General features: G+C 41.4%; 3 protein-coding genes across 3 annotated transcripts; 2 read left to right on the forward strand and 1 right to left on the reverse strand.

The window, feature by feature from the left end:
* The first annotated feature begins 134 nt into the window (after positions 1-134).
* Positions 135-2,654, forward strand: tpgs2 (tubulin polyglutamylase complex subunit 2). Its single transcript, XM_080494479.1, has 7 exons — positions 135-299; positions 395-474; positions 555-642; positions 1,271-1,411; positions 1,588-1,701; positions 1,788-1,951; positions 2,403-2,654. The coding sequence occupies exons 1-7, from the start codon at positions 224-226 to the stop codon at positions 2,619-2,621; spliced, it is 882 nt and encodes a 293-aa protein (XP_080350605.1). The 5' UTR covers positions 135-223; the 3' UTR covers positions 2,622-2,654.
* A 95-nt stretch (positions 2,655-2,749) lies between these two features.
* On the reverse strand, positions 2,750-7,265 carry aqp7 (aquaporin 7). Its single transcript, XM_080494478.1, has 6 exons — positions 6,933-7,265; positions 5,315-5,441; positions 5,079-5,216; positions 4,879-4,997; positions 4,514-4,731; positions 2,750-4,382 (listed from the first exon to the last, which is right to left on the reverse strand). Exons 1-6 carry the CDS (start codon positions 7,068-7,070, stop codon positions 4,205-4,207), a joined length of 918 nt encoding a protein of 305 aa, XP_080350604.1. The 5' UTR covers positions 7,071-7,265; the 3' UTR covers positions 2,750-4,204.
* A 6,607-nt stretch (positions 7,266-13,872) lies between these two features.
* Positions 13,873-25,078, forward strand: LOC308129737 (retinol dehydrogenase 12). Its single transcript, XM_080495782.1, has 6 exons — positions 13,873-14,057; positions 15,742-15,981; positions 18,206-18,295; positions 18,403-18,591; positions 20,005-20,114; positions 24,668-25,078. The coding sequence occupies exons 1-6, from the start codon at positions 13,901-13,903 to the stop codon at positions 24,845-24,847; spliced, it is 966 nt and encodes a 321-aa protein (XP_080351908.1). The 5' UTR covers positions 13,873-13,900; the 3' UTR covers positions 24,848-25,078.
* Positions 25,079-27,281: the final 2,203 nt, after the last annotated feature.

A 27,281-nucleotide genomic window follows, 5' to 3' on the forward strand; every position in this document is an offset into this window, starting at 1 on the left:
TTTCAGAACTCAAATCTTATTGGGTAATTATTGAGAAAAACGAAACCCTATTGGCTGAATTGTGTGTCTCTCTTACGTCATGTTTCAGTTAGTGGCTTCCTGTGCGCGTACTGTCAACGAGGCAAGGTGAAGGATGCTGGGCAGACTTTAGCAGGGCAGATAGATATCTGAGATGTCTACTTAAAGCGCATCTGGTGTTTTGTGCAAAACTGATATTGCTGCAATGGAGGAGACCAAAGAGATCTTGGCGTTTAAGGGTGTTGCTGAGAGACTGACACTCGGCATCACCCGAATCCTCGGTGTGTATTATTGTATTGGCACATGTCGAAGGTCTGGCTAGCTAGCAACAAATAGATCCAGTCAGGATCTGAGTATTTTGTTCTTCTTGGTCCAGAGAGCATGCCTGGTGTGGTGGACGTCCGTTTTGCAGAGAGGGAGCCTGCAGAGAAGAGGAGCCTGCTGACGTGGGAGCAGGTGCAAGCATGTCTTCTTGTGACAAACCTGGATCCGAATTGACATTGTTATAGCATGCATTCGTTTTGTTTATCCCACAGAAAAATACTTGTATTTTACCAGAGGACCTGCGCGATTTCTATCTCACAACTGATGGATTCACGTTAACGTGGAGTGTTAAACTCGACGGTGGGTGTCCTTATATATTCTGTCTGTAAAACCATACATCCTACAGAAGTGTGTCATCATTTGTCAAATGTGCGTCTTTATATAAAGGCTGCAACTGCTGTTACATCACTGCACTATTTTCCAGTTCTCTCCATCACACTTGCATCATTAAATACACTGATAATATAGTATGTTGTGACCAAATAAGTAATAGTTTAACCCTCCACTTATTTATTTAGTTTCCCGTCTGTAAAATGTGAAAGGGAATATTCAGGTTAGTAAAATACATGCTCCTGATCCCCAGATTTCTCTTGCTGTTGTTGCCTCAGCCTGGCTCTTACTTTGAGAATTTAAATCATAACATATTATGATACTATTCAAGGCTTACCAAAGCTTTTCAAGGTAGCTTGTGGTCGAATATTTGCAAGCTTGAATCCCGCCGCTCAGGTTGAGGCCCTTGACCCCTGCAACTGTATGCGTATGCGTATGCGTATGCGTATGCGTATGCGTATGCGTATGCGTATGCGTATGCATACTTAAGGTTAACTATAAGTAAGATGAGTTAAATGCAGAGAAGTAATTTCAGCACAGGGGATTAATAAAGTAAGCTTGCTTTCTTCTAATCATGTTGGTGCGCATGTTTTTCCAGATGAGTGTGTTCCCTTAGGATGCATGATGATCAACAGTGTGGCCAGACTGGGGCCTCTCCTCCAACCGGTGTCACTCTTCTCTCTCCCCAATGCGCCCTCACTGGCTGACCTGGACTGGGAGGAGAGCACCACAGAGAGAGGTAAACAAAATAAAATTTCCTGTCAGATCCTCATGCGGCTTAACTCTTCAATTACAGCATGTCAAGTTCAATTATGGTTGTTTACACATGCCCACTTGCGCAGAAAGCAGACTAATGAATGAGTTGTTAAATGAACTCTAAATATTTATTTGAGATTCATAAATGCTATCTGTCAGGGCTCGAGCCTGCACGTGCCGCACCCCATTTTGATGCCCGGAGCCGCATCTTCGAGCTGGATTCTTGTGGTGGGAATGGAAAAGTGTGTCTGGTCTACAAAAACTGCACTCCAGGTGTTCTGTTTACTCGTCTAATGTTTTCACTCTAACCCCAAACCTTCCCACTCTTGATGCTAAATGTTAATCTTGGTATTTTCCAGCTGTGGTAGCCCAGCAGAGTGAAATCTGGTTCCTCGATCGCTCATTGTGCTGGCATTTTCTGACGGCAACATTTACGTCCTACTACCGACTGATGATCACACACCTGGGTCTGCCTGAGTGGCAGTATGTCTTCACACCATATGGCTCAAGCCCCCAGGCGAAGGTACCAAAATGGTTGATTGTCTTAGTTTCTTGGGTTTTTTTTAAGACTGTGCAATGTAAATGAAATCCGTCATCCATCTGTTTGTTCTTCTTGTATACCAGACATGAGTAAGTGGACCAGATGTGTTCCCGTCTCCATTAAATTCAAACGCAACCAAGTTCTCTGAAATATTTCTTTTACTAATAATGGGAGAATGAATGTCATTTTAAGAACATTTGACAGAGATGTTACTTGTAATTGGTCTGCCTTAAGTAAATTATCAGTTGGAAATTACAAAATGTGTGATTTTGCTTTGTCACAAACTTTTTAGACATATAGCATTTTTTAAGTTGGTAAATGTGGTAAATGGTAAATGTGTATTGTTATACACATCCTACGACAGACATATTTTTCTGTGTGTTTGTTTGTTTGGATCCACATTACTGTCTAAGAATCCTGCTTCTCTTCGCAGCAGTGGGCATCCCTCTACCAGCCCCTGACCTTCAGCTGTGACCTCAGCCCAGCAGATGCTGCTGGAGACTGCTATATCAATAAGCTGGATCCCACCAAGGCCTTCAAAGGCAAAGCTAAAGTACCGGCCCCCAAAAAGAAGCAATCAACACAGTGCAGCTCAACAGGACCGTCAAAGGGCCAGGGCATCACCGGAAGACACACTGTGGTAAAGCGATGAGAATGTTTTGATCAGAGTGCTTTAATGTCTGTATGACCACCGTGGATATAAAAGAGCAGCGTGCAGCTTCTTCCTGAGCTACAGAAGGGCGGATAGAATCCCTTTACAACAGGTTGTCCCTTGCATGACTGAAGAAATACCCAGGTTTAAAGCTGGTTCAGCAAATAGTGTCAATATAATACAATCAATGTGGGACATAAAAAAATCTATTTTGATTTTGAAACTTTCAATTGAGGCCATGATAACATTAGTGGTTTTAAACAACAACAATCTACTAACTTAAATACCTAAGCATGTTAAGACTGTTAGTAATTACAAAATACACCTAGGACCCAACATGCAGTTGTTTCAGCAACAGCACCAATTCTTTTAATACAATTTTCAATAGCAGACAGTTTATGAACATAATTTGTGCAATAATACCACAGATAATACTAACAAGTGGTTTCTAAGCATAGCATTGCTCTCCGCAATAGGAAGACGTTTAGCCTGACAATCCAGTCATTGATTTGATGCTCATCTTCAAATGTATTAAAACATAACTCCTTTATTACTTTAAGCCTTCAATGGGAAGATTAAAAAAATTACACTTTTATCACTGACCACAGAACAGTAACCTCAGTTTAACACAGAAAATGAAGTGAGCATGTGATTCTGTAAAAAGAACCCTATCGTATGATTCACTGAACACGTTGGCAGTCCGGAGCATCAGTTGAAGCTTTGAACTGATGCCCTCGAGCTTCAGATCCAATCATTGCATGACGTGTGCAACAGTGATGCACGAATTGTTACACTTTCAAAGGCTGTAAAGCCAAATCCCACCAAGATTCTCACTGCAGTGCCTCACACATTTAATGTAAACCAAACAAATGTAAAAATATGCATGTTAGAGTTTAGAGACGCTGTTCTAGGATACCCTCAGTATTTCATAGAAGTGAAGTAATTTGAGGGGGTTTTATTCCAGCATCTTTTTCCATAAGACAACTTGTTGAAACATCCTGGACCAGGCTTTTGCTTCTAACAATTAGGAGCTTGGAAGGACTCGTGTACATTATTTTATGTTTAGGCTGCCGTGTCCTGGATTGGTGAAAATACATATTTATTTTTCAATACAGTGGACAGGGGTAGTTTTCTGTACATACCCTTAAGTTTCCATGATTGTGTAAGCGGTCCCCTGTTGACTGTTGTAATGAAAAATATTTATGGTAATTCATGACATTAAATCACTTGCTATTGCCCTGATAATATAAACACAGAATGTAGGGCAGGAAGTATGGCTTTGTTCATCTTTCATAAATGAAACTGCTGTTTGGATTTAATTTATAACAGAAAATATCAATATGCTCATTTAAAATGTCTACAAGTGCATATTTTTAAATGTTTGGCAGCCTGGATTATGTGAATACATTAAAGTTGAGTTTAAGGTTTTATTCAAGCTCATCTCATTTTTCTTAAAGTGTTTCAGTCCACATGGGAGTGGATAGTTTTGGTCTTTTTAACACTTCATCAGTGAGGAATGGTTCAGCTGCATACACATGTGCACACAGCTGTACATACACTTATCTGTTTGCAAAGCTGATATGTCACACACATACGTTTTGCACTTTCTCAAGAGGCACAGACTCCTCCCCTGCCAGCGCCCGCTCCTCTTCAGACACTGGTGGATGGTGCAGTTCCACCAGGACCTTGTACACCCCTGCTCCCAGGATTCCTCCAATAGATGGAGCAACTAGAGGAACCCACCACCAGCCATTTCCAGCCCTATGTACACACGAAAAAGCAAAGTTGTTATGCATATACAATAAGAACCTTTATTTCCCGTGACTGACCCCTGATTAGAAACATGTTGCAATAGTAAACCCCACACAAAACAAAGCATCTGTCCTGCATACCGGAATACATCGACTCCCCAGCCTGCGATGGCAGTGAAGACCCTGGGTGCAATGTCTCGAGTGGGGTTGATGGCATAGCCGCTATTGCTGCCCAGAGAAATGCCAATGAGCAGCACCAGCAGACCCACCAAGGCTGGCTCGCTGCCCGGAGCAGGCGGTTTGTTCCTCTGGTCCGATAGAGCCATCAGGCACAGCAGCAGCATTGCCGTGCCAAACACCTGGCACACACACACAGCACACGCATAGATACACAAAGAAGACAGCTGCATGCGTAAAACAACAACACAAAGAAAAAGGGTTCAAGCAGAATGTGTCGGAGGATGTAGTCTGCGATTTGTACGTCTTTAATCTGGTTTTATAGCTACCTGATCCGCAAATCCACCCATCAAGGAGAGATATGGTGCAGGATAGGTGGCAAAGATACCAGCTGTGGCCTTTACTCCAGTAACAGTCAGGTTTCCTCCACAGTAGTTATGAATAGCCTCTACACATGAAAACAACATTAATGGCTACTCAAGACACAGGATTGTCTGGTTTTATAAGTTATGCGCTAGTGAATGCTTACCATAGTAGATACCAAAGATGGTCCCTGCTGCCAGAAATGACCCTATGAACTGTGAAAATATGTACAGGGGTAACATCCTCCAAGCCAGTTGGCCGAACACACACATTGCGATCGACACTGCAGCATTCATATGAGCCCCTGGTGAAACAATTAATTGTGGTGAACATCTCTGCTACGACACCTTTGGGAAACTTTCTTTTTAATGTATCCTCATCGTTACGGTCACACCCTCACACCTGAAACCTTTCCTCCAACATGAACCCCCATAGCGACACCTAGTGCAAAGCCAATGTTAATGCTGAGGTACTCTCCGAATGCACCCTGTCCAGTGACGACCTGGGCCACAGAACCGAGGCCAAACACCTGTATTGAAAAAAGAAACAGAATGTATTGAGAAAAGTTACTGACCGTTGTGGACTGGTGAACGACAACGTCAAAACATCTTTAAATCTGGCAGAAAACAAAAATAAATTGGTAGACAAAATTAATATGGGGAGTTTAGTATTTAAATTGTTAAAGGTACAACACACATAGTGTTTTGCTAAAAGGTATCAGTCAACATTTATTATTGTAATTCTTTAAAAAAAAAAAAATAACCTAAAATAATATACAGAATAAATACATTTCAGAGGCTGTGTGATGATGTCATGGTTAGTTAGAGTTTGGGTTTTAAAGCCTTACTACAAAGAGTTTGCATGTCCTCTCTGTGCAAGTGTGGGGTTTTAGGTACCCCCCCCCCCCCCCCACACACACACACACACCACCAAACAAAAACATGTTTGAGGTTAATTGGTGACTGTAAATTGCATATAAGTGTGAACTTCAGTGTGTGTACTTGTCTGTGTTCTCTCCAGAGTATTACAAACCTGACTAGGACGAAGCAGTACACAAAGATTTGATCTTGAACGACAATCCCTTGTGTTTTGTATGTCCTCAGTCGATTCACAAGAGGAAGAGGAGCAGGTGACCACAGTATTACATGGAACAGCCAGCACAACAACAGCTGGAGCTTTTGGCAGCAGAAAAAAACTGTGCTGCTAACATACTGAGTTGAAGTCTAACAGGACAGACCGGATGCTTTAATAACTTCAACTTCATAACATAATGTGACAGTGGAGGCTTTACGTCAAGATCACATATCTTTAAAGTCAGTGAATCATTCAGAGAGCTGGGTTTATAAGTGAAGAATTCACAATGTGCTTAAACATCTCGGATAAACCCTGAACTGACACATTGAACTTTTAACTCAGTGAAAGGTTATTGTGGTCTGAGGGACGCCAAAAACAAGCTGACATTGCTGAACTGAAGCTGTTTGTTCAGGAAGCAGGAAAAAGTGTGCGGCCTCTTTAAAAAGAAAAAAAAAATTTAAGTGAAGAGAATTTCTGATTTAGTGTTTCAACTGTATTTCAGCTTCGATTTCAAAATGTTGGCTTGGTTATCATTGTGCCATATTCAGGGTGTTTTCATAGCTTCCTGAATAGATTCTTGTATCAGCTTATTGTAACAGCTGAGAGATAAAGTGACATTTGTCACCCTCTCCATGCGGTGCACTGCCCGGGCATTCCTCTAGTAACACTAGATTTCCTGGTTCACCCCCTGAAACCCACCAATCACAAGCTACTAGCCCCAGTCATGTGACTGTTAGAAGGGTTTCTGTGTGTCTTATGTGTGGGTGGGGGGATGTAAGAGTACAGAGCGTGTATTAATTATTAATGGTTGTTACAGATAAGCAGGCAATACATTTCCAAACAAAAAGTGAAGTTGTTGCCATGAGGAAGGATGTTGAAACAACACATGTGCTGACATGAAGCCAACTTGAAAAAAGAACAAGAGCTTCAGCAAGAGTATTCTTACCATCATGACAAAAGTGCAAAGGGTTTCAGCAAGTCCTACACGAACAAATTCATTTTTTAGCCAAACCCTGGGCCGAGTTACACTCGCTGCTCTCCGCTGAGAGTCCCCGAGTTCTACTGACTGTGCCAGGTCCTTCATCTCCTCTCCTCGTTGCTGCTTCTCTTTTGGCTTCTTCTCGGGCTAATGAGTTTAAGGTTCACTCAAGGTCAGTCACCCTGAACGACTTCATGAGGGGTTTTCCATCCCCCACAGTAGTCCATAAACAAGGCTGTTTATAATCTTCCCTCAAACTTTTCCTATCCTTTGGTCACACTCTATGTGCCTTTCTGTTGATCCTTCTTCTCTCTCTGTCCCACACATGCCCACATAGCTTTCACTTCACCCTCCCTCTTCCCATACTGAAACACACACAGTCAGACCCATCCTCCAATAGAGCAGCTGATCTTCAAGTGCTCAACCAATGAGGAGAAAGGTAAGAATATTGTGCCAAACACATCTGTAAATGGGATTCTTTGAGCAGAAATGTTACATTTTAAACAAAACTAGGCCAGAAGTTTTCAATTGAAAGGCCTGATTGTTTATTTTTGAGTTCAAACAACAACAAACAACAGCTTGTTTGCATTCCCTCTTCATGTCTTTGGAGGTTGGGTATGACTAAGTTAAGAAGTGAGGATTTAGACTGTGTCTCTCTGCTTTGGCCCTGGGTGTGATCAAGCCTTTCCCATCAGATGATGTCAGCTTCAGAAACCTTAATTCCTAAGGGGCAATAATATATGCTGAATGGACTTCACATAAAGCGCGTCACCACTTTAACCGAAAACCTTACAATGGGTTTAATAGCCAATCTACTGGGTGTGATTCTGCTGCGCCATTCAGCCACAGCTGCTTTTGTGGAGACCACGGGGGACGAGATTTAAGATCCAAAGACTATATTTGCTTCACTAGTGTATGCACCACCTTCATTCATGCATTCTACAGTGTCTATGAAAATGATGCGATAAAAAGGTTTTATCCCTAGGAGTCTTGAGTTTCACCACTCAGTCAGTCAATAAAACCTTAGAAACTGTTCCTCTGGTGCCACCCAGAGGCCCATGTCAGCCATTGGCAAAGGAATGGTTCTAAAACATTACTGTGAGTTAAAACGTGCACTGTTTAGTCCTCCTCTAATGTATAAGCTGAAAACACAGGATCTCTTTTCAACAGATAATGTCCCATCCATCCATCCATCCATCTTCTATCTTGCTTATCCAGCTGAGGGTGGTGGGGTGCTGGAGCTGATACCAGCCTACTGTGGGCGAGGGCAGGGTACACCCTGGACAGGTCTCCAGTCTGTCAACAGATAATTGTCCCCAACCAATATATGATGAGTTGACGCCCTAAGAATGACTTCCGCGAAAGGTTTTTTTTGACATTATTAATTGCAACCATTGTGATGATCCGTTCATCTTTGGTTCTTATCATTATCATCGTCACATCACATCTTTAAAGTGTCTAATTATTGGAAATACTTCTGGCTTCGGCAACAAAGTATTTATTGGTACTAATGAATGCAGGGTAAACAAGGTGCCCATCTGTCAGCTTGCTAATGCTACCACTCTCACCATGTTAGTATGTCCATGATAGCCATTGGCTTGAACTGACATCAAGAAACACAAGGGGAAATTAGTAATTGCATGAGTATTTAGTTGCTACATGATGCCCTTAATTGTCCTTATCTGCAATTCTCTGATTTTTATAACAAGTTTCAACAAAAATACATGAGATTCACGCTTTTTTTTTACCACTTGAGGTCAAATCATGAGGTGATAGAACAGCCTTCAGTGTGGTGGCTGTTGTTTAACTATGTACTAATTGTCAGTTTGTGACTTAGTTACTTTCAAAAACAAGTAATGAGTAAGACCCATTAAGATAGCACTTGATTTCAAAGATAAAAATCTACAAAATAGCAGTTCGAGAAATTACAAGAGATTAGCTATCGTTGCCAAAACTAAAAGTGGAAGTGTTTTAATCTTTGTTCTTTTTTTTGCCATTCTTTATTAAAAACTGCAAATCCTTTATAACTGTTTTTTTTTTCTTTTATCCAAGTGATAGTGATTATTCAAAGGAGACTGCTTCAAACTGACTGCTGTTTAAAGTTAAAGATGAGTCACTTTAGACTGACTCCTCTTTCAAGTTCATAATGATTCACTTCCCTCACGCAAGATTCTGTTTTCACTTCTGACTGACCTAATGATCACACATGTTTATTTCTTCTTGGAAACTACGCTGCAGTTCACCAGAGCAGGAGAAGCCTGTTGAATGAGAAGTCAAATATCTTCCAGATCCCAACCAGAAGTTCATATTTCTCCATCACTGATCACACTTTTTGTCAAACTGTTGCTGATTATTCAGTGGATCTAATCACAGTGACATTGGTAACTAAAACAAATCATTAATAATAATGATATTATTATAATTGAATAACTTTAGTTTTCAATCTCTATCAGGGTTTTGGGCCTGGGTACATTAGGCAGGCTCAGTGATCTTCTAATTCTTTTATATTGAGTGTGGCGTGTGGTGGAAATTCTCTTTTGTTTTATGACAGAGATGAGAAATAAACTAGTGCAGAATCAGAGTTGGTTCTTTTCCTTTTATTCTGCACAGAACAGGACAGGCCATCGCAGAGTTCCAAACAATACTGGGTGAGTGCTCACCGACAAGGGAGCAGAGCAATATAGACACCAGATTATGCTAAATACTTTACCTCACAATACACCTTGACACAACATGAGTCACACCATGGAGGGGTATCTCATGACACTTCAGCGGGGTAGCAGAACACCGGCTCAGTAATTTTCCATTATAGGCCATAAACCTGGTTGGAAAATCTCATTTATGGGATTGAGTAACATTGTTCAAGAAGTGACACACACACAAAAAAAAACACACAACTCTAACAGAACAACTTTAGATTCAGACTCGTGCCACAAAGGAGGAGGTCGTCTTTCTCCAGCACCAGTGCGCTCCGCAACGGTGCGTCCAGAGCGCCTGGCAGTGCGTCGTATCCACGCTGCAGCTTTACGCACGGCTATTTATATGCTTACCCTGAAGTTAGACCGATTGTTCTTCACCTTGTCACAATTGATAGTCAATCAGTTCTTTCCACCGCTCTCTGTATCATTTGAAGATGTTTTACATATGAACGTCGTGCTGCTGATTCAGCAATAATGGCTCACAAAAGAAACACATCGATAACACTGCAGCTTAGCTGTTTATGATTATGTGGATCTACAAGTCTGATATTTGAAGACATTGAATATATGTATGACTCTGAGGTGTGAGTAAAATCTGAGGACACATCATGCATTTACTTGAAATCCTGGTAATTGGTACGACAATTCTGGAATGAATGGGTTACCCGGAGATTATGAAGAATTAAAACACAACCACCAAGGCTAAAAGCAACACTGTTGCCGCATCCAAAGCCTGAACATTCCCGACTTGTTAATGCGTGACTTCATGAGATTATACGATATTAATTCATCAGTGATATAAACGGACGGCACTGTGATCACTCAGTTACACTTTATTTCAGCAGAACTTCCTTACCACTCTTCTTTCCATCCAGTTGTTTCTCTTGTGTGAGTGTTTTGTGTTGGAATATCAATCCATCACAGCAACGGCACAAGTAGTTCTGTGTTCCATAAATTCATGTTCCTGCAGTTCTGTCAGGTGTGATCACTACCTTCATTATTCCAGATCAACCCTCGTGGAGCGAAACAGACTTGCTCAACGAGGACCACGAGCCAAAACAAGGCACACACATCTTGAGCACTTTGACTGGAGCAGCCTGAGTTTGGGAATTTCAAGATTGTTTGCATGAGCTGTCAGGGACCAAGCAGAAGGCAAACAGGTTTCTTTGAAAAAGGGTTTTATTTACTACTTGGAACAGCCTCTCGTCTGTTGCCCCGCCTTTGCCACTGCCCGATGACTCCGCCCGTCAGCAGAGGAACTCAAAAATAGAAAAGCGTAATTAATACAAAAGAGATGTGGCAATGGTAGTCTTCCAGTGTAAAAATGGCTGCACTTCAGTCAAACAGTGAAAGACTAGGAAATCAATTATAACTAAATGGAATAAGTCAAGGGTGCGGTGCATACGAAAAATGTTTGGGGTGTGGCTGACTGTAAACCAGGAAGTGAGGTGAGGGCAGTGAAGGCAGCACCTGCAGGCTTTATTGTGTGGACTTGTCCATCACAGAGCAGTTATACTGATTTTATTTAAATTGTTATTAGCTGCATGTAGTTTAGGGGTGGTCAAAAATGTTAAAATAACTGCCTAGCTTTTTGATTTTGTGTGTTTTGAATGGCACATAAGTAATAATGCTTACTCTAGCATTTAAACATATACATCATGCAACACCATGCATGTCTGTTTACTGTTAAAGCACTTTCTTTTCATACAGAATTCCCAATTTAACATGCACAAAATGAGCCATGCTGTGTCTTGTGTCTCACTGTTGGTTGTTTTCCATGTCAGTTTTCTCTTTAACGCTGTAGTTGGGAAGGCTCTCGATTGTAAAATTACCCTCCCGGACTAATTTTGCTTCATTTTTTTAAAATGGTGAGACGCAGTCTTGAGCCACCAGTGTCCCCAGTCTTTCACTGATGATCATTTCTGTTTATTTTGTTTGGTCAGAATGAGAATTTAATTAAATTTGTGTTTCTCAGCCACTATATTCGAGAGTGGAGAATCTCAGTGGCCCTAATAGATCCCTGTAGTACACCATTTTTAATTTAACTCTGTCACAAACCTGTAATCACTCACAGACCCTGGACTCCACACTGAGGACCACTGATGTGTCGTAAATCCTATAACGAATGATTTTGCTGTATGGTAATGAGGATGAATGGGCCAAACAAAAAGCGGTGCCCTATATGTGGCAACATTTTGGTTAACCCAACAAAATCTCACTCCAAGGTATTTTGAAAGGTTGGCAGCCCTTGCCCCCAAGTGTGACTGTGAGTGTGTGTGGTTGCCTGTCTCTGTGTGTTTGTCCTATGATGGACTGGCGACCTGTCCAGGGTGTATCCTGCCATTGCCTTAGTAAGCAGGGATGAACAGGATAAGTGGTAGATAAGATGGATGGATGGATGGATGGATGGATGGCTGGATGGATGGATGGATGGATGGATGGATGGATGGAATATTTGACCAACAGACTCACAATCAAGCAATATCAACAGAGTGGCTGAAGTTTACAACATATTCAGACATATGTGATTATATGTAGTGTAATTTCACAGCACTTTCTCCCATGTATTAACTTACTGATGACGATTGTATGTTTCCCAGACAGTAGATGGGATAGTTTCCCATGTATGAATCAGGTTGACGATTGGAGTATCTGGTAGAAGTGACAACATAGACCTCCTCAACACTCGGCAACCAAAAGGTCAGCAATATTCATCACACAGAACATCATCCTTAGTTCAAAAAGAATATTATCCTCAATAAATCAGCACACATAGAACAGTGGCTGTGAAGTGCACATTTGTTACTGTAGAACTGTGCATTCATCAACAATATCTCACACGTTGGACGGTAAACAAAAGCACAGACCAACTTTACCAACGAGATCTAGTTGCCACTAGTTAAACTGGAGCATCATAATACTGACTGAACATAAGTGAAAAGGCCAAAAAGAACCTATATTTCTGAGGACGGACAGACAATTTAAACTTGGATGAGCTGGTTTTATGATGGACTGACACTTATATGAACACTGAACTGTACATGATCTGGTTTTCAGACGAGCCATCTCGTGGTGAAAATTAAAGATTTGGTTCAAGATCCAATATTCAAAATACTTTATCCCCTCGGGGCACTCTCAAACAGCCCACACTGAGTTGTCATGTAAGCACAGACATAAGAACTTAAAATCCATAGCACATATAAAGTGCACACAGCTCTCCAGTACAATCCTCACAACAGTGTCAGAAAAGATGCTCTTTTTGAGAATCAACTGAGTGTGAACTACAGCGAGCACTACTTGTTCCTCATGATGATGAACTTGTTTTTTTCTGCCCTAACCATTGATGTCTGTCTGCAACAACAAAGTAGAAGATGATGTGGTCCAGAAACTCTAAGCCACTGCTGTCTTTGTGTATGTGAGTCATGGATAAATGTGAAGTTAAAATGATTCCAGTCCTGAAAGATTTTTTTATAACCACAAATATTTGATGAAATTATTTAATTGATGACGTGAAAGTTGTAGAACTCTACCGAAGATGGGATGTTTTGTGCGCGCGCGCGTGTGTGTGTTATAAAAGACATACTACATTCAAGTGGCAAACCTAACATTAAGTAGCTGGTATATTTTATTTTATTTTCACTTAGCTTCAATAATTGTTGGTAAACGGTTTCACTTGGATGGAAATATAAACCCAGTGACTGGGACGTGGATGACGAGAACTTCAAAAAGGTCACAAAGTACTAGTGCCCACGAAATAGAATTATCACAAATTGTTAATTTAGGTTTTAGCATTATAAACAAGAGCAGTCAGAGATTTCTGTCCTCCGCCAGGAGTAGACATGGACACATCCAGATCCAGGATCCAGGATTTGATCCGCATCACCACCTAACAGTTAAGGGTTTCTGATCCTCTCATTAGATCCGCTAGTTTTTGAGATATCTTCTCAATAGGCAGACAAATAATCAGATATAAATGATCGTGATCTTTCAACATCCTTGGCGGAGGTATTGATACTAACCAGAAAAATAACGAATGAGACCAAAGCAATGACAAATAGTATGGTGGGAGGGTTAAACCGCAGCCTTTGTAACATCATTTTAAAAAGTTCACAGCTGCGGGGCGTTTAGGACACACCTCCTCCTTCTGGTGTCCAGCTTCCATTGAGGCGCACGGCTGCGCATTGGGTGCGCCTGTCCACCCGAGCTTCTGTCTCCAGCGGACCTGCTGATGGTAACATGGAGCTCCTGGATCTCTTCTCCCACCCGGTGTGGGCCGTTTCCACGGTGCTGTTGGCCTTCGTGGTCCGCGCGCAGCGGAGAGGCAATTGGGACCCACGCGCCTGCGGCGTGCGTCTGAGAGGGAAGACTGCCATAGTGACAGGGGCCAACACAGGTAGGTCCAAAACTCACTTAACTTACATACAAATGTGCAAAAATGACCGAATCACGCGTCATCACCCTTGGAATTGTGCATCATCCTGAAATGGCAAGCGTTCACAGAAGACACAAACGTGGGAGCTCAACTTAAACTCCACGCGCGCAGAGTCTCTGCTTGTTCAAGTGGTAAAAAAAAACAAAAAAACGGTGTCCTGTTTGGAGAACCTCTGCCCTCAGCAGAGCATTGTGAAGGAACATTCTTTCAGAAGTCTGGTGTTTTGTTGCTTTAAGTGGGTAAAGTCCGTCTGTGGAGTTTACCTTAAAAGCAATTCAATTGAAATCAATTAAATGAGCGTGAACTCTCAGGTAATACTAAGATAATAACATCTCCTAATCGATCAATCAATCAAAAAAAAAGGAAAATAATAATTTCTGAGGTTGGATACCTGGATCACATTAAACGAGAATTTTAATCAAATTCAATGACATGACTTTCCAAATTGCAAAAATTATAATACAAATAACTATTCCATTGTTTTTTCTGTAGTCACGTTAAAATCTGGAGAAATTGCAACTTTAAAAAGCACAGGATAGGCACAGCAATGACAAGTATTTGTTTTTTTGTGAAACCATCCAAAGTGAATACAGGTCCTGCATGTGTTTTGTTAGAGATGCTGTTTGATTAGTTCACTTTTGTCTTTAGTGTGTTGACATCTTGACTTTTGATCAGTTTCTGTTTGCATTCCTTGTCTGTGTTACTGTTTGGACCTTTTTTTTTTCCAGCCAATGATAAACAAACTGAAGCAGAAGTCATTCGTGACTTGTCCAGGGTATAGCCTGCTCATTATAACTGAGCTCAGCATCAGCAAGGTTGCATAAAGGTACAATTCCAGTAATGCACTGCATTGTAACTACATTGAACACAGGTCAATGTTATGAATTAACTGGATGAAGATGCTGGCATATCAATGGCATTGCTGTTCTCTTGAGTGAGAAGCTACACCAACTTGTCTACCCTTGGCTATACTCTATGTTTGGTTTGTCTGTTTTATTTTCTTCTAATCGGTCATTTTACCACAAAAAAATCCTTTATTTAAATGCCATCCAATGTGCACAAACAATGGATGGTGTAAACAAAGGACTTTTGTTTATTGAGCCTATTTGTCAAGCTTAAAAACAGGAAAAACCCTCAAAACACATGGAAATCCGCATTCTTTATGTGACATCAGTCACACTCTGTTGTAGTAACCAGTTTTAGACAATAAATATACACAGCTATCGTTTCATTTTGTCAATCCGACACACGTTTTTATGGCTTTTCTGTTTTTTCCGAGAAAAATGGCATTTACCTGACAGTGTATCTAACTACATCACGTTACAAACAGAATAGAAAGTCCAAACTTCTTAGTATAACTCCAGCATTCAGGGGAAATAGGAAGTGTGTTTAAAAATCTCCTTTTTTCTGAAAGTTACCCATTGACTGAGTTTTGTTAGGTAAATTTGTACTTTATGTTTATTATTAGTACTTGATATAATGGGAATTAACATTTTGTAAGTTATCGTTGATTCATGCATGTCTATTATAACCACTGTTCACTGTTTCACACCTGCAAGGGCACGAGTCTTTGTATTATCAAGGGCACTGTGACCATGTAATAATAAGTATGATATTAAGTCCATTGCATTCTCTACTGTGACAGGAATTGGAAAGTTAATTGCGATAGACCTTGCACGTCGTGAGGCTCGTGTTATCCTGGCCTGCCGGAGTGAAGCCAGGGGAACCGAAGCAGTGAACGATATCAGGAAGAAAACAGGAAACAGTGATGTTCATTTACGTCTCGTGGACCTTTGCTCGCTCAGCTCTGTCAGAGAGTTTGCCAAGAGGATTCTTCAGGAGGAGAAGGCTCTACACATACTCGTCAACAATGCCGCTGTCTCAGGTATGCTGGCGACGTTCTATGGAGGTCAGCAATTAGTGATTGATTAACAGAGCTGTCCTTGAATGTTCTCAATGCCAACCCTCAACCAGTGAAAAAAGTCCCGTCAAGTTGTGCTTCACGTGAGCTAATAAATCAGTGAATTAACAATTATAAAGTAGTTTACGAAAAACAGAAGCCTCTTTCAGAATTTCCCACCTGTCGCTGTCTGGAGGTGAAAACCAAGGTGTGATTCTCTAATCTGTTATGAAAAGCTGAATAATGAATAACCCCAGAACACTAACCTATGCTGTTTATTTAGTTATCACATCTCTGTCTCCAAGACCTGGCAAGTACACAGCAGAGCTCCACATAAAACACTTAGATCTCCCTCGCTGAGGACAAACGGGATATAACCCAGTTTGTTGAACATCATGTCACTTGACTTGAAACTTCGAGGTTGGAGGTATCGGTAAAGCTCCCAGAAAATATAAAACATAAGGTCAGTCAAATGTAGAGTAGAAACCGGATGTGAATTTAACGCCACAACAACATGTTGCAACGTATTTTTTTTTCTTTAGGAATATAGGCCCATTTTAATTTGATGAATACATCCTTTCAATACATTTGGAACTAGAGCATGTAATTGGTTCTTTTCCAACAGATTTTTTTCAGTCTTCCTTAATTTTTCCATTATAGTTTAGACTTTAGTTGCTTTACAGGTCAGGGTTCTCCTTAAGTCTTATCTTTGTGTCTTAATGTACAAAATGTGTTTGGTAGAAAGAAAAATCATTGAGTGGTCATAAAGATTTCATTGATGTGTAAATCAATTTTGACAGGTGCACTGGTCAGGAGGATATGGTAGCAAAAATAACATAATATTTCATTTTTCATTCATCAAGATGTTCTGACTGGGACCATTTTAGCTTTTCTCTTCCATGAAAGATGTGATCCAGAGTTTTGTAGGTGGGGAGTCAATGGCCTCGCTTCTGTCAGGGCATGTGTGGATGGACCTAGACCCAGACTCCAAAGTCACCATAAAAACTGAGTTTATTGCAGCAAAGTCCAGTGAACACACGGAAACATAAGGGAAACCTGAGCAAAGAGACACGACGACAGAGGGAGAGGTGTTTCAATACAATGGGAAAGGGAGGCACGCAGGGTTTCCCACCAGAAAGAACCAGGAGCTAGTTCAGGGCCGGTGCCAGAGCCAGTTCCTAAATGAGTACCGCCAAAGAACCAGTTGTTTTTCCACCGCTAACTGAGCCAAGTGAGAGCCACGTGATTGCGTCACTCCAAAACGTGATACGTCACTGATCTCACCAATTTCGCGCTGACGGCACTCATAGAAGGATGAGGAGATGGACTGTATTCATCGGTTTGGTCCGGGTCGCTCCATCTAGTCTGGCCTGAACCTCGGATGCAGACCAGAAAACATTGAGTCTCATCGTATCTATATTGTTGTTTTTTCACGTCCACTTTGCGTGAAAAAGCGTGTTTGGGGCGTATTTTTCAACATTTGGGCATTACATTGTGAATTTCTGCTCCTTTCACTTTATTTCTGCACGTTTCTATATCAAATGTTTCAACATCAGGAGGAATAGAGGTGTAGAATGATGGAACGCAGCTCTATAGCCATTTATAATGACGATCTGCATAAACACACGCTGTTTAAAGTTCTCTTTCAAATTAAGCCATTAAAAGGCTCATTTTATGACCAAAAAAAAATCCCAGCTTTCATTTACAGCAGTATGTAGTTTGCTTTTTAGTTGCGGATTAACCTAAAGTATTGCTTCATTTTAAAGAAGTTCTGTGGGTTAGAAAATATTAATGGAGCGTCTCGGAGCGGAGCAATGCAGCCTGCAGACCCCAGCCTGCAGTCATAACGCCATGCAAGACCTGAAAGTGAAGTCAGTTACAATGATGTTACCATGAAAAGCGTGAAGAAAACTAATTCTAAATTATATATCCGACGCAGCTGACAGCGGAGGAGCTCTGCAGCACGTGAACATGGATTAAATCATCTCGTTCCCTCGTATTATTAACTTAAGGGAGCGACTTATTATATCGTTCCCACGTGTTGATTACATTTTTTTCACTATAACCCAACCCGGGGCTCCGTGTTCACGGTAGATTTCAGAAAGCCAGTTCAACCTCTCTTCCGCCCTGTAGGTAGCGATAACACCAGTGATAACTTCGCCCATATGGGTTTGTTTTGGTTGGTTTAAGATCTGATCAAAAATCGCAGGTTTGCCCAGGGAGATCACGAAGGAGGGCTTTGAGGCTTCTTTTGCAACCAACCACCTGGGACCATTTCTACTCACCAACCTGCTGCTGGGTAAGACTCTTCACTCGTTGATACAGCATTTTTTTTTCTTTAAATTCCTTAATGTCATTTTTACTCTGCTCCCCTCCTTTGTCATTTATGGTGTTGCTTGACTGCAGACCTGATAAAGCAATCAGCTCCAGCTCGTATCGTCACTGTGAGCTCATCGAACCATAAGAAGGGCAAAGTGGACTTCTCCCACTTTCGCGGTGAGAACCTTGTCCACTACATGGATCAAGTCTACAACCACACAAAGTTGCACAATATCATCTGCACCAATGAGCTGGCACGCCGACTCCAGAAAACAGGTGAGGCCAAATTAGGACTCTTGTGACTATTCTGATTTTTTTTAATGTTATAATTTTCTGGGTTTGTGTTACTTTGTATGTTAGCTGGTCTTTAATATCAGAACAATGATCCTGGCAATAAAGCAAGCGGGAAACAATACGATTACCTGTAAGTTAGTACAAATGGTTAAAAGGTGGACATTAAAGTGATACACCAAACATTGTTGGAAAACATTAAAGAGAAAAAGGAATGAAAACCATAAACAATGTTTACAAAGAGGAAAAACACATTGAAGATCAGTGTTTATGAATTACAAAACTATACCTGATTCAGTCAAGCCACTTTTTTTAGGCAGCTATGTGAGTTCTGCTCACAAGTGTGAATCCATCCTTGCCACCAAAACCATTTCATTAGGTCCTTGTCCAAAACCTGGTGATAATGGAGGCTCCTAATTCAGCAAATAGAGTGTTTTAATTGCAACCATGCCTGATGTAAGCACTTGCTTTTGGTGAAAGGAGCATCAACTCCCATATCTCTATTTACCTTCAAGCCTGTATGATGTTGTAGGTTTGTTGGGTGGGGGGGACATAGAGTTTCTGAACAAACTGAGTTCAACAGTGGAATTTTTAACCTATGGTCCATATATTGACCGTATCTGGTGGGGACATACTGCTATAAGTGGTAGATGCCTTTTGGAAAGGGACGGTGGGTATTGAGAAGATGGAGAAGTGGATATTCTTACAGAAGAACAGAACATGTGAATCCATCTGATCGCTTCGTGAAACATCTCGGTGTAAAGGGATCACTACAGACGCAGATGCAAGCAAGTGAAGGAGACAAAGCTGATCGACGACAGCCCATATCACTCCCTCTGACCATGAGAGATTAACTTCAGTGCTAGATATTACAAAATGAGAACCCAAACCTACATGTGGACATTCGCATGAAAGAGGCGGAGTTTGTAGCTTCTGACCAATCACATACATGGAGAAATCCTGCAGCTCAATTTACAGATTAGGTTTTCGACAGGTTTTGCCCCTTAAATTGAGAACTACTGGTGAAAAAAATGTAGTGTCCAGATGCACATACAGTATCTGTCCATACTCAGATCACAGTGTTGCGCTCCAAAGTGCATCTACTGAATGCTGAGCTGAAGGGGTTGAATATATACTGTATGCAATACTTTTATTTGATCCTTTAAATTCCATTTTCATCATTTAAATTCCTTCATTTCAAACAAAAATTAAATGCTTCTAAGTTGATCCTAACACTGAATGGATATTATGATTGCTTTGGTCATGATTTTAGGAATTTGATTACGTGCTGCAGACTTTTAGATCTTTTTCCATTATGCTGAATAACAATTTACAGAGTGAGGACTTTTGCACTGACTCGAATGTCATATGCGTTTCTGAATTTCTACGTCCATGTAGATGTGACTGCAAACTCCGTCCACCCTGGAGTTGTCATGACAGAAGTAATGAGACACTATCCTCTTTGGCTCCGATATATTTTCAACTTCATTGGGTTTTTCTTTTTCAAGGTAAGCGCACGTTCCCTCTTTTTTTTATTTTTTTTTATTAGCATTTTCCCATACAAACAGATGGGATGAAAGGTAAGAGGGTCATCCATTGTATTGCATGTTGGGATTAAGAAAAATAAAGACATAAAGACAGTATCAATTGAGCCCAATCTGCTTCTACATCCAAAGTAAAGCCTGTGATTGTCTATTTTCCCTGCTCACGCTTTAGTGAAAACTTAACGCAAGACACAACTGAATAAGGAACACAAATAAATACATTAAAAAAACTGAATTGGACAGGAAAATTAAGACGTAAATAGTTAAGTAAGAGAAAAAAGAAAAGAAAACAACAGAAGGAGACATACAGAAAATAGATGGGGGGCATCTATTTAGCTTCTGGGTGAATAGTAATGACAGGTGTTTTATAAAGGGTTGCCAGGTTTCATTGAAAACAGAACTTGAGTTTGTGAGTGAAAATCAAATCTTTTCCAGTTTATTGTGGGTTAGGACCTCCTTTAGCCAGTTGTTGTGTGTACGTGGGAGAGCATGTTTACATTTGAACAAGGTAAGGCATGGGGCCAGTAGTGTTGAGAAGGTTATCATGGCATTTCGTCAGAGGCAGATTAGCTGTTGTAATTGGAGGGGACCCGAACAGTGCAGGGTTCAGGGAAAAGGTCCATCTCAAGCACTGGAGCAAGGGTGTCCGAAATCTGCTGCCAGAAGCCAGTGAGGTTTGGAGCGGACCGGACCGGAACATGTGTGTATGGTTGATGGGTGACTGTTTGCATCTATTACAACTATCACTGGTGCCTGGGTCAGTTTTTGCGAGTCGAGCACATGTGTAATGCACTCTCAGGAGAAACTTGCATTGCAATAAGCCGTGCCAAGCACATAGTGAGGAGGAGTGAACACACACATGAATTTGGTCCCATCGGCTGTCTGATATTTCCTCCTCCCAGGTCTGTTTCAGTTTGGTCATCTGGTTTGGGTTGAGGGAGTCAATGGAGTTGTATATCACTGAGATGGAGTGTTTCTGTGACGGGTCGAGAGAGAGCAGTGAGTCAACCAGAGACCTTTGTTTCGCCAGAATTGAAATAGAGGATTTGATAGGGAGGGCAGAAATAGATGGTTTTTAACAAGCAGGGCTAAAGTTGAAGGGTTATTCAAGCCAAGGCAGAGCTTGTTGTGGGCGTATGGCTAAGACCTTGGCAAGAATCTTTTGCTCTACATTCAAAAGTGAGCTGCATCTCTACTTACGGCATTCAAGGTAATCCTTGTCTTTTTTTAGCAGAAGAGAAATATTTGCTTCAGATTGGGTTGGTGACAGTCTGCCTTTAATAAAGGACTCATTATAAGCACTGACCAAATGAGGGATGATTAGGTTTGAATTGTTCTTGTAAGTGCACATTCCGAAGATTGTTTTTCCTTCTTGCTTACACATGAACTTTTGACTGTTGATATTGATTGCATGATAAGTGCTTCAAGTTTTCTCAGTAAACTGAGGAACTGGCTCCAGAAAATCATAGTTGCATTTTTATTTTATTTTTTTGCCACTGTAAATAGTGCTCAGTGAGGCAGTCCTCTGGGTCCTCTGGTTTCTGCCAAGATAAGATTCACATCTACTATTCCTGGAAGCTGGGAAAGCCAGCTGTACTCTTTGACAAATGCAATGCTTTAAAAGCCACATTGAGACATTTCACATTCTTGCAGAAAATTACTTGCGTGTATAAGTATGTCATCATGTTACAAACACCAGCTGCAATAAATTGTACATGTAAAAGTCCATAGTTAGGATGGTGTTGTTTTATATCACTGAGAAAATGTGTACTCAACTCAGAAAGATGCGACTAAGCATCATATATGAACAGTCGAAAACTTGTGACTAATTTCACACAGACCAGAGGAAAGTAACATGTAAAGTAGAGGCTACAAGTCGGAGAGCAGCAGGAACATTAGATCCAGAGAAACAGGAAAATGGAACAATAACAACCCAGATTGCTTCAGGATTTGCTTTCACTGCCAGAACTTGGCCCATGTTCACATGTCTGGTCGCTTTCACAAAGGAAACACGCTGAAATAGAACCACATGTTTTACAGCTTATCTCTGATGTACTACCAACTAAATCCTGTACGTCAGCAACATCAGTTTCAAATTAGCCTTGTGTCTTTAAAAAAAAAAAAAGAAATCTCTTTTGTTTTCGTTGAGAGAACTTCGACATATGTCTCCATTTTGTCAGACTGCTGTCTGATGATGTTAGACCCGTCTAATTTGTTGTAATATATATATCTGTATTTTGCACACTAGACGAACGGCTCCAAAATCTGCCAAGTTAACAAAAGCAACAGGGACGTGGAGTCGAGCAAGAGTTGAGCAAAAGTGAAATGGTGATGGCAAATTAAAAATTTACTTTTGTGTTGCCAAATATGTATCCAATTTATGTGTGGAGAAGTCTGGCATGAAACATAATGTTAAACAAATGGTATACGGGCAAATGGGTGATTAAATAGTCAATTTAAGATCATCTGTTGATCAGTCAGTGCTTCACCATCAATGCTAGCACTGACTGAACTTCACAATTAATGGTGAGTGAATAGAAACTGTTGGGATCTCACAGGACCACAGAAAGTTGGTTCATTTCTAGGAAAAGACAATTGTCATATGTCATGATACACAGTCATGACATATGAATTCTGACCCTGGAATGTGATTGTCTTTCGCACCGAGTGCAAAGGGGGCTTCTGCAGGACCCCCCCCCCCCCCCCTTTCTGCTCACAAAACTCTTCCCCCCATGCATTCAGCCAGTCACTGATTGGTTGAAGCTCCCAGGTTTTGACACCTCTGAATTCACACGTCGAACAAAAGGCTTCAGCCAGCCTCCACTCTCTCTCTTGCACGACTACACTCCGAGGAGGTGAGGTGAGCTTTTTCAAGTAAAGCTTGAAGGATTTTGGAGTTCTTAACACAGAAGAGGTCGACATTTCATTCACCTTTGTGCTCATTAATAAAACAGCAAGTATGATTCCAAAAATTATATTTATTTACAATGAAAACAAATAAAACACAGATTCTAACTACCTATATACAGCTCGGTGTGTGTAGGTGTGTGTGTGTGTGTGTGTGTGTGTGGAGAGAGAAAGAGAGAGAGAGAGGTGGAGGGAGTGTGTGTGTGAGACGTGTGATGGAACTACAAAACAAGATGGCGGATCACAAGAAGCTACATTCAAATGGAGGTTATCAGAGAGCAGGAAGTCTGTCCTTGGTCTCGGCCATGTGCTGATAACAATGGATCAATGGAAGCTAGCCTTAGCATCTGCTTCCGGTGTGTCTCTGCTAAAGGACCATTTCTAGAATGAGTTTATGTAACTGCGATTTGTCTTGTAAAACGTCAGGAGTCATCAGATGGTGTTCGGTTACGGTGTGATGTTGTCTCTGATGTGATATGTATAGAATTGTGAGTTAACAAGTTATTAAAGCAAAGATTAGCATGCAGACCCTGTGTCTGTGGCAGAGCTAACAGTGGTTTACAAGTTGATAACTGCTCCTAATATCATAATCAAAAGAACACAATCACTGTAACAGAATCGACACATCTTCATAAAAGTTAAACAGTTCTATGCATAGCATCAGGTTTAACTAATCTCAGGTAATGCCCAGTTGTTACCACTTCCGTGAAGGAGTTCAGTTGTTTTCCTTGCTGGAAGGGAGTTGGTGTCTTCTCCTGTAGTTAGCACCTCCTGATAACTGTAGTTTGCTGGTTCTGCAGGCCGAGGAGAAGAAGATGAAGTTGATGTTTCAGGAGCTGTCCTTCTTTGCAGCTCCTGGTTGTTCCTTTTGTCCAGACTGAGGAGCTGGTCACTCAGGTCTGTGATGGTTTTCCTGCTCAGAGGAAAACACAAAGAAGTTCTGTGAGGCATCGTTTCCCTGGTCCCGTCCTGGAGGAACCGGTTGGTTTCCCTGGAGAGCAGACTCTGGGCGCTGGTCTCCGGTCCTGGGAAGGTCTCCTCGGAGTCTTCGTTGCAAGAGAGGAGTGGAGGCCCCTGCTTGCAGGCCTCTGGTGTTAGCTGTGTGCTAACACTGGATGAGCTGCTCTCCAGCAACTCACCTCCTCAGAGTGTAGTCGTGCAAGAGAGAGAGTGGAGGCTGGCTGAAGCCTTTTGTTCGACGTGTGAATTCAGAGGTGTCAAAACCTGGGAGCTTCAACCAATCAGTGACTGGCTGAATGCATGGGGGGAAGAGTCTTGTGAGCAGAAAGGGGGGGGGGGGGAGGTCCTGCAGAAGCCCCCTTTGCACTCGGTGCAAAAGACAATCACATTCCTGGGTCAGAATTCATACGTCATGACTGTGTATCATGACATATGACAATTGTCTTTTCCTAGAAATGAACCAACTTTCTGTGGTCCTGTGAGATCCCAATAAAACCTTCCTGTCTTGATGTGAATCTGTTTTTAGTGTGATTTGAAGAGGCTCTTCCGGCTGTATCAGACACCAAAGACGGAGCTCACACAAACTTTTGCCAGCACAGATTTTGTTTCTTCAGCCCACATTCATAGATTTTCTCTTGTCTCCCTGTCAGTCTCCAGAAGAGGGTGCAGTCAGTCCCATCTACTGTGCAGTGGCAGAAGAACTGGAGGGTGTAACTGGAAAGTATTTTGACAGCGACTGCTCCCTGGTCCTCCCCTCCCCTTTAGCTCGAGATACCGCCCTCGCGGTCAAGGATTTTGAGGTCTGTGAAAGACTGACCTCGAAGCTTTAAAACGGCTATCAGTCCTGGCTGATAAGAGGGAAAAGGTTCAAATTCCACATTCTGACTTGACTCGGGGTGTAATGTTTAAAGATGTATGTAAAAACCTTGAGGAACATGATGAATGAACACACTTTTATAGGAAATTTGGAAAGGCATGATCTGATAGAAAGCTCTGTTTATATTTGTAGTATGTACATGAGGAGTACCTTAATAAAGAATTAAATAATTCACTGAAATGAATGACCTTTGTGCTTTTCTCGTTTGTTTGTTTTTTTTAATCATTTCAGTAACAAGCTAAATATAATTCACCCCTGCGAAAAATGTTATTGTGTTGGATGGAATAATTTTCAATTTGGAAAACATTTTCATGGAACTCTTTTGTGAGTTTTGTGAATGAGACAAAGAAACCAAAGTTTCCTAAAGATGACACAATGTAAATTACAGCAAAAGTCCCAAAAGGTATGGCTATCACTTCCCTTTATTAAGCGATTCCTTTAAAAACACAATAGAACATTTGAGCATTGAAGACTTTATACAGCATTTTTCTCCTCGTGCCTTCGACCTGGTTATTTCGCTGTGGAGACAGAGACCAAAAGTTGTGGTGACAAAATCAACGCATTATCACTTCTGTTTGTGTTATTTAACATCAGTAGAGACATGAGATTTAAGGCTGTGTTAGGTTGTTCCGCGTGCCTTCATACAGTTTCGGATACCTTTCTGACGCTCCTCCGCTATTTCATGGATGATCTCCTCGATCACGGGAGCAACATGATCCAGCTGTTTGGGCGTCAGACGAAGAGCGATCTCCACGGTTTTATCCTGCACAGAAGTTCACAAAGAAGTAGTAATGTTCCATAGCGAATGACTGACAGGAAACAGGGGTGTCGGCTGAAAGCGCACAATGTGTTACGTGAGCTGAGACTCACAGGATTTCCAGCACGCTCTGCCTCGGGAAAATGCTGCACAGTGGCTTCCTCAAACTGACCGTCCTCTGATCGAGGCTCCATATCCTTTCGACCTTCTCGCTCCTGCAGCACCGACACGTAACACAACAGACATAAAAACAAAAAGCATCACATATGAAGCAATCTCCATCCATCCACTAATCTCTTAAGGCTGCATTTTCCAACCTATAGGCTCAGACAGTGAACATCCGGTCAGATCACCAGTTCATCACAGAGACAGACAGTCTCACACACACTCGCATGAAGACCTACAGACAACTTATTAGACTCACTAATTAAACTCACACGTGTGTTTCTGGAAAATGGATGGAAAGAATTACCCAGAAAGACACTTAAAACATACGCTGAGAACATAAAGGCCTCTGAGCTCAGAGTCTAACTGGAGTTATTCTTGTGGTGAGGTGAATACTAACCACTGCACCAAGCAACCATACTGTAATGAATGACGATGAATGACAAATCATTCAATCTTTATTTATACACTAGATTGCATTTGATTATTTGTGATTGTTTTGATTAAATCTCCCTGTGTTACATTACAGTTGTCTTTTCTGCCTGAAGACATTTTTTTTCCCATATTTTACTATTTAAAAGACTTTGTGATGAGTCCTTTGATTGAGTCTGATTCATTTGTGAGAAAATTGTTTTATAGCTTGATAATTTAGTTCTGTTTGATTCAAACATTTTTGTTATGTCAGAGGCAATTATTTCCACATTGCTTAAATAATTACTAGGGCAATAAACTAGTACTCAAAATTAATGGGATTTTTTTAGGTTTTTTTAATGATTTTTATTGTTTGGACATAATTTTTCTTTTCGTCCCCGGTTTGGCCCTGCATGTGGACATGATGCTTACCTTCATCAGCATCATCTCCTTGGGACTGAAGAAAGTGATGTGGCTCTCTGTCCTCTCAACTTGCAGCACCACCAGGCACATCAGTACCACACAACCAGCCACTGCTCCACGCATGCTCATCCTGCTCTCTCCTGGACACACACACATTTGCAGGACACGTGTGTGTAGAGTGTTCTCATCGACGTACAATACCGTCTACTTCCTGCACAAACAAGGGTGAGTGGCTCACAGGCCGGGCCACCCACTGAAATTATAGTGTGGTTTTGGTTTTTGGTTTTTTGTGGGAGATATGTGACGGTAAAAATAGGTCAACATTTGACGTGTGGTGTGTTGTGTTGTGTGAGCCAGAGACAATAACAGATACCAGCGGTGTGAAAGGACAGAGCAGATCATGCTTATGCAAGAGGAGATAGGTTTGACGAACAGATAGGAGATAAAGAAGGGGTGTGGGAGTTCTGACGGCAGAACAAGACAGAAGTAAGAGATAAGAAGCTGGAGTGAAGCAGTCATACTCACAACAGCAGGGCGGCTCTGCACACAAATGAAGATAGCCCATCAAAAGGGAAAAAGACGAGAGGAACACAGAGCAAGCGAAAGCCCGAGAGACACAGAGAAGCAATAG

This window comes from Blennius ocellaris, assembly GCF_963422515.1.
Source record: "Blennius ocellaris genome assembly, chromosome: 4".
Taxonomy (NCBI): Eukaryota; Metazoa; Chordata; class Actinopteri; order Blenniiformes; family Blenniidae; genus Blennius; species Blennius ocellaris.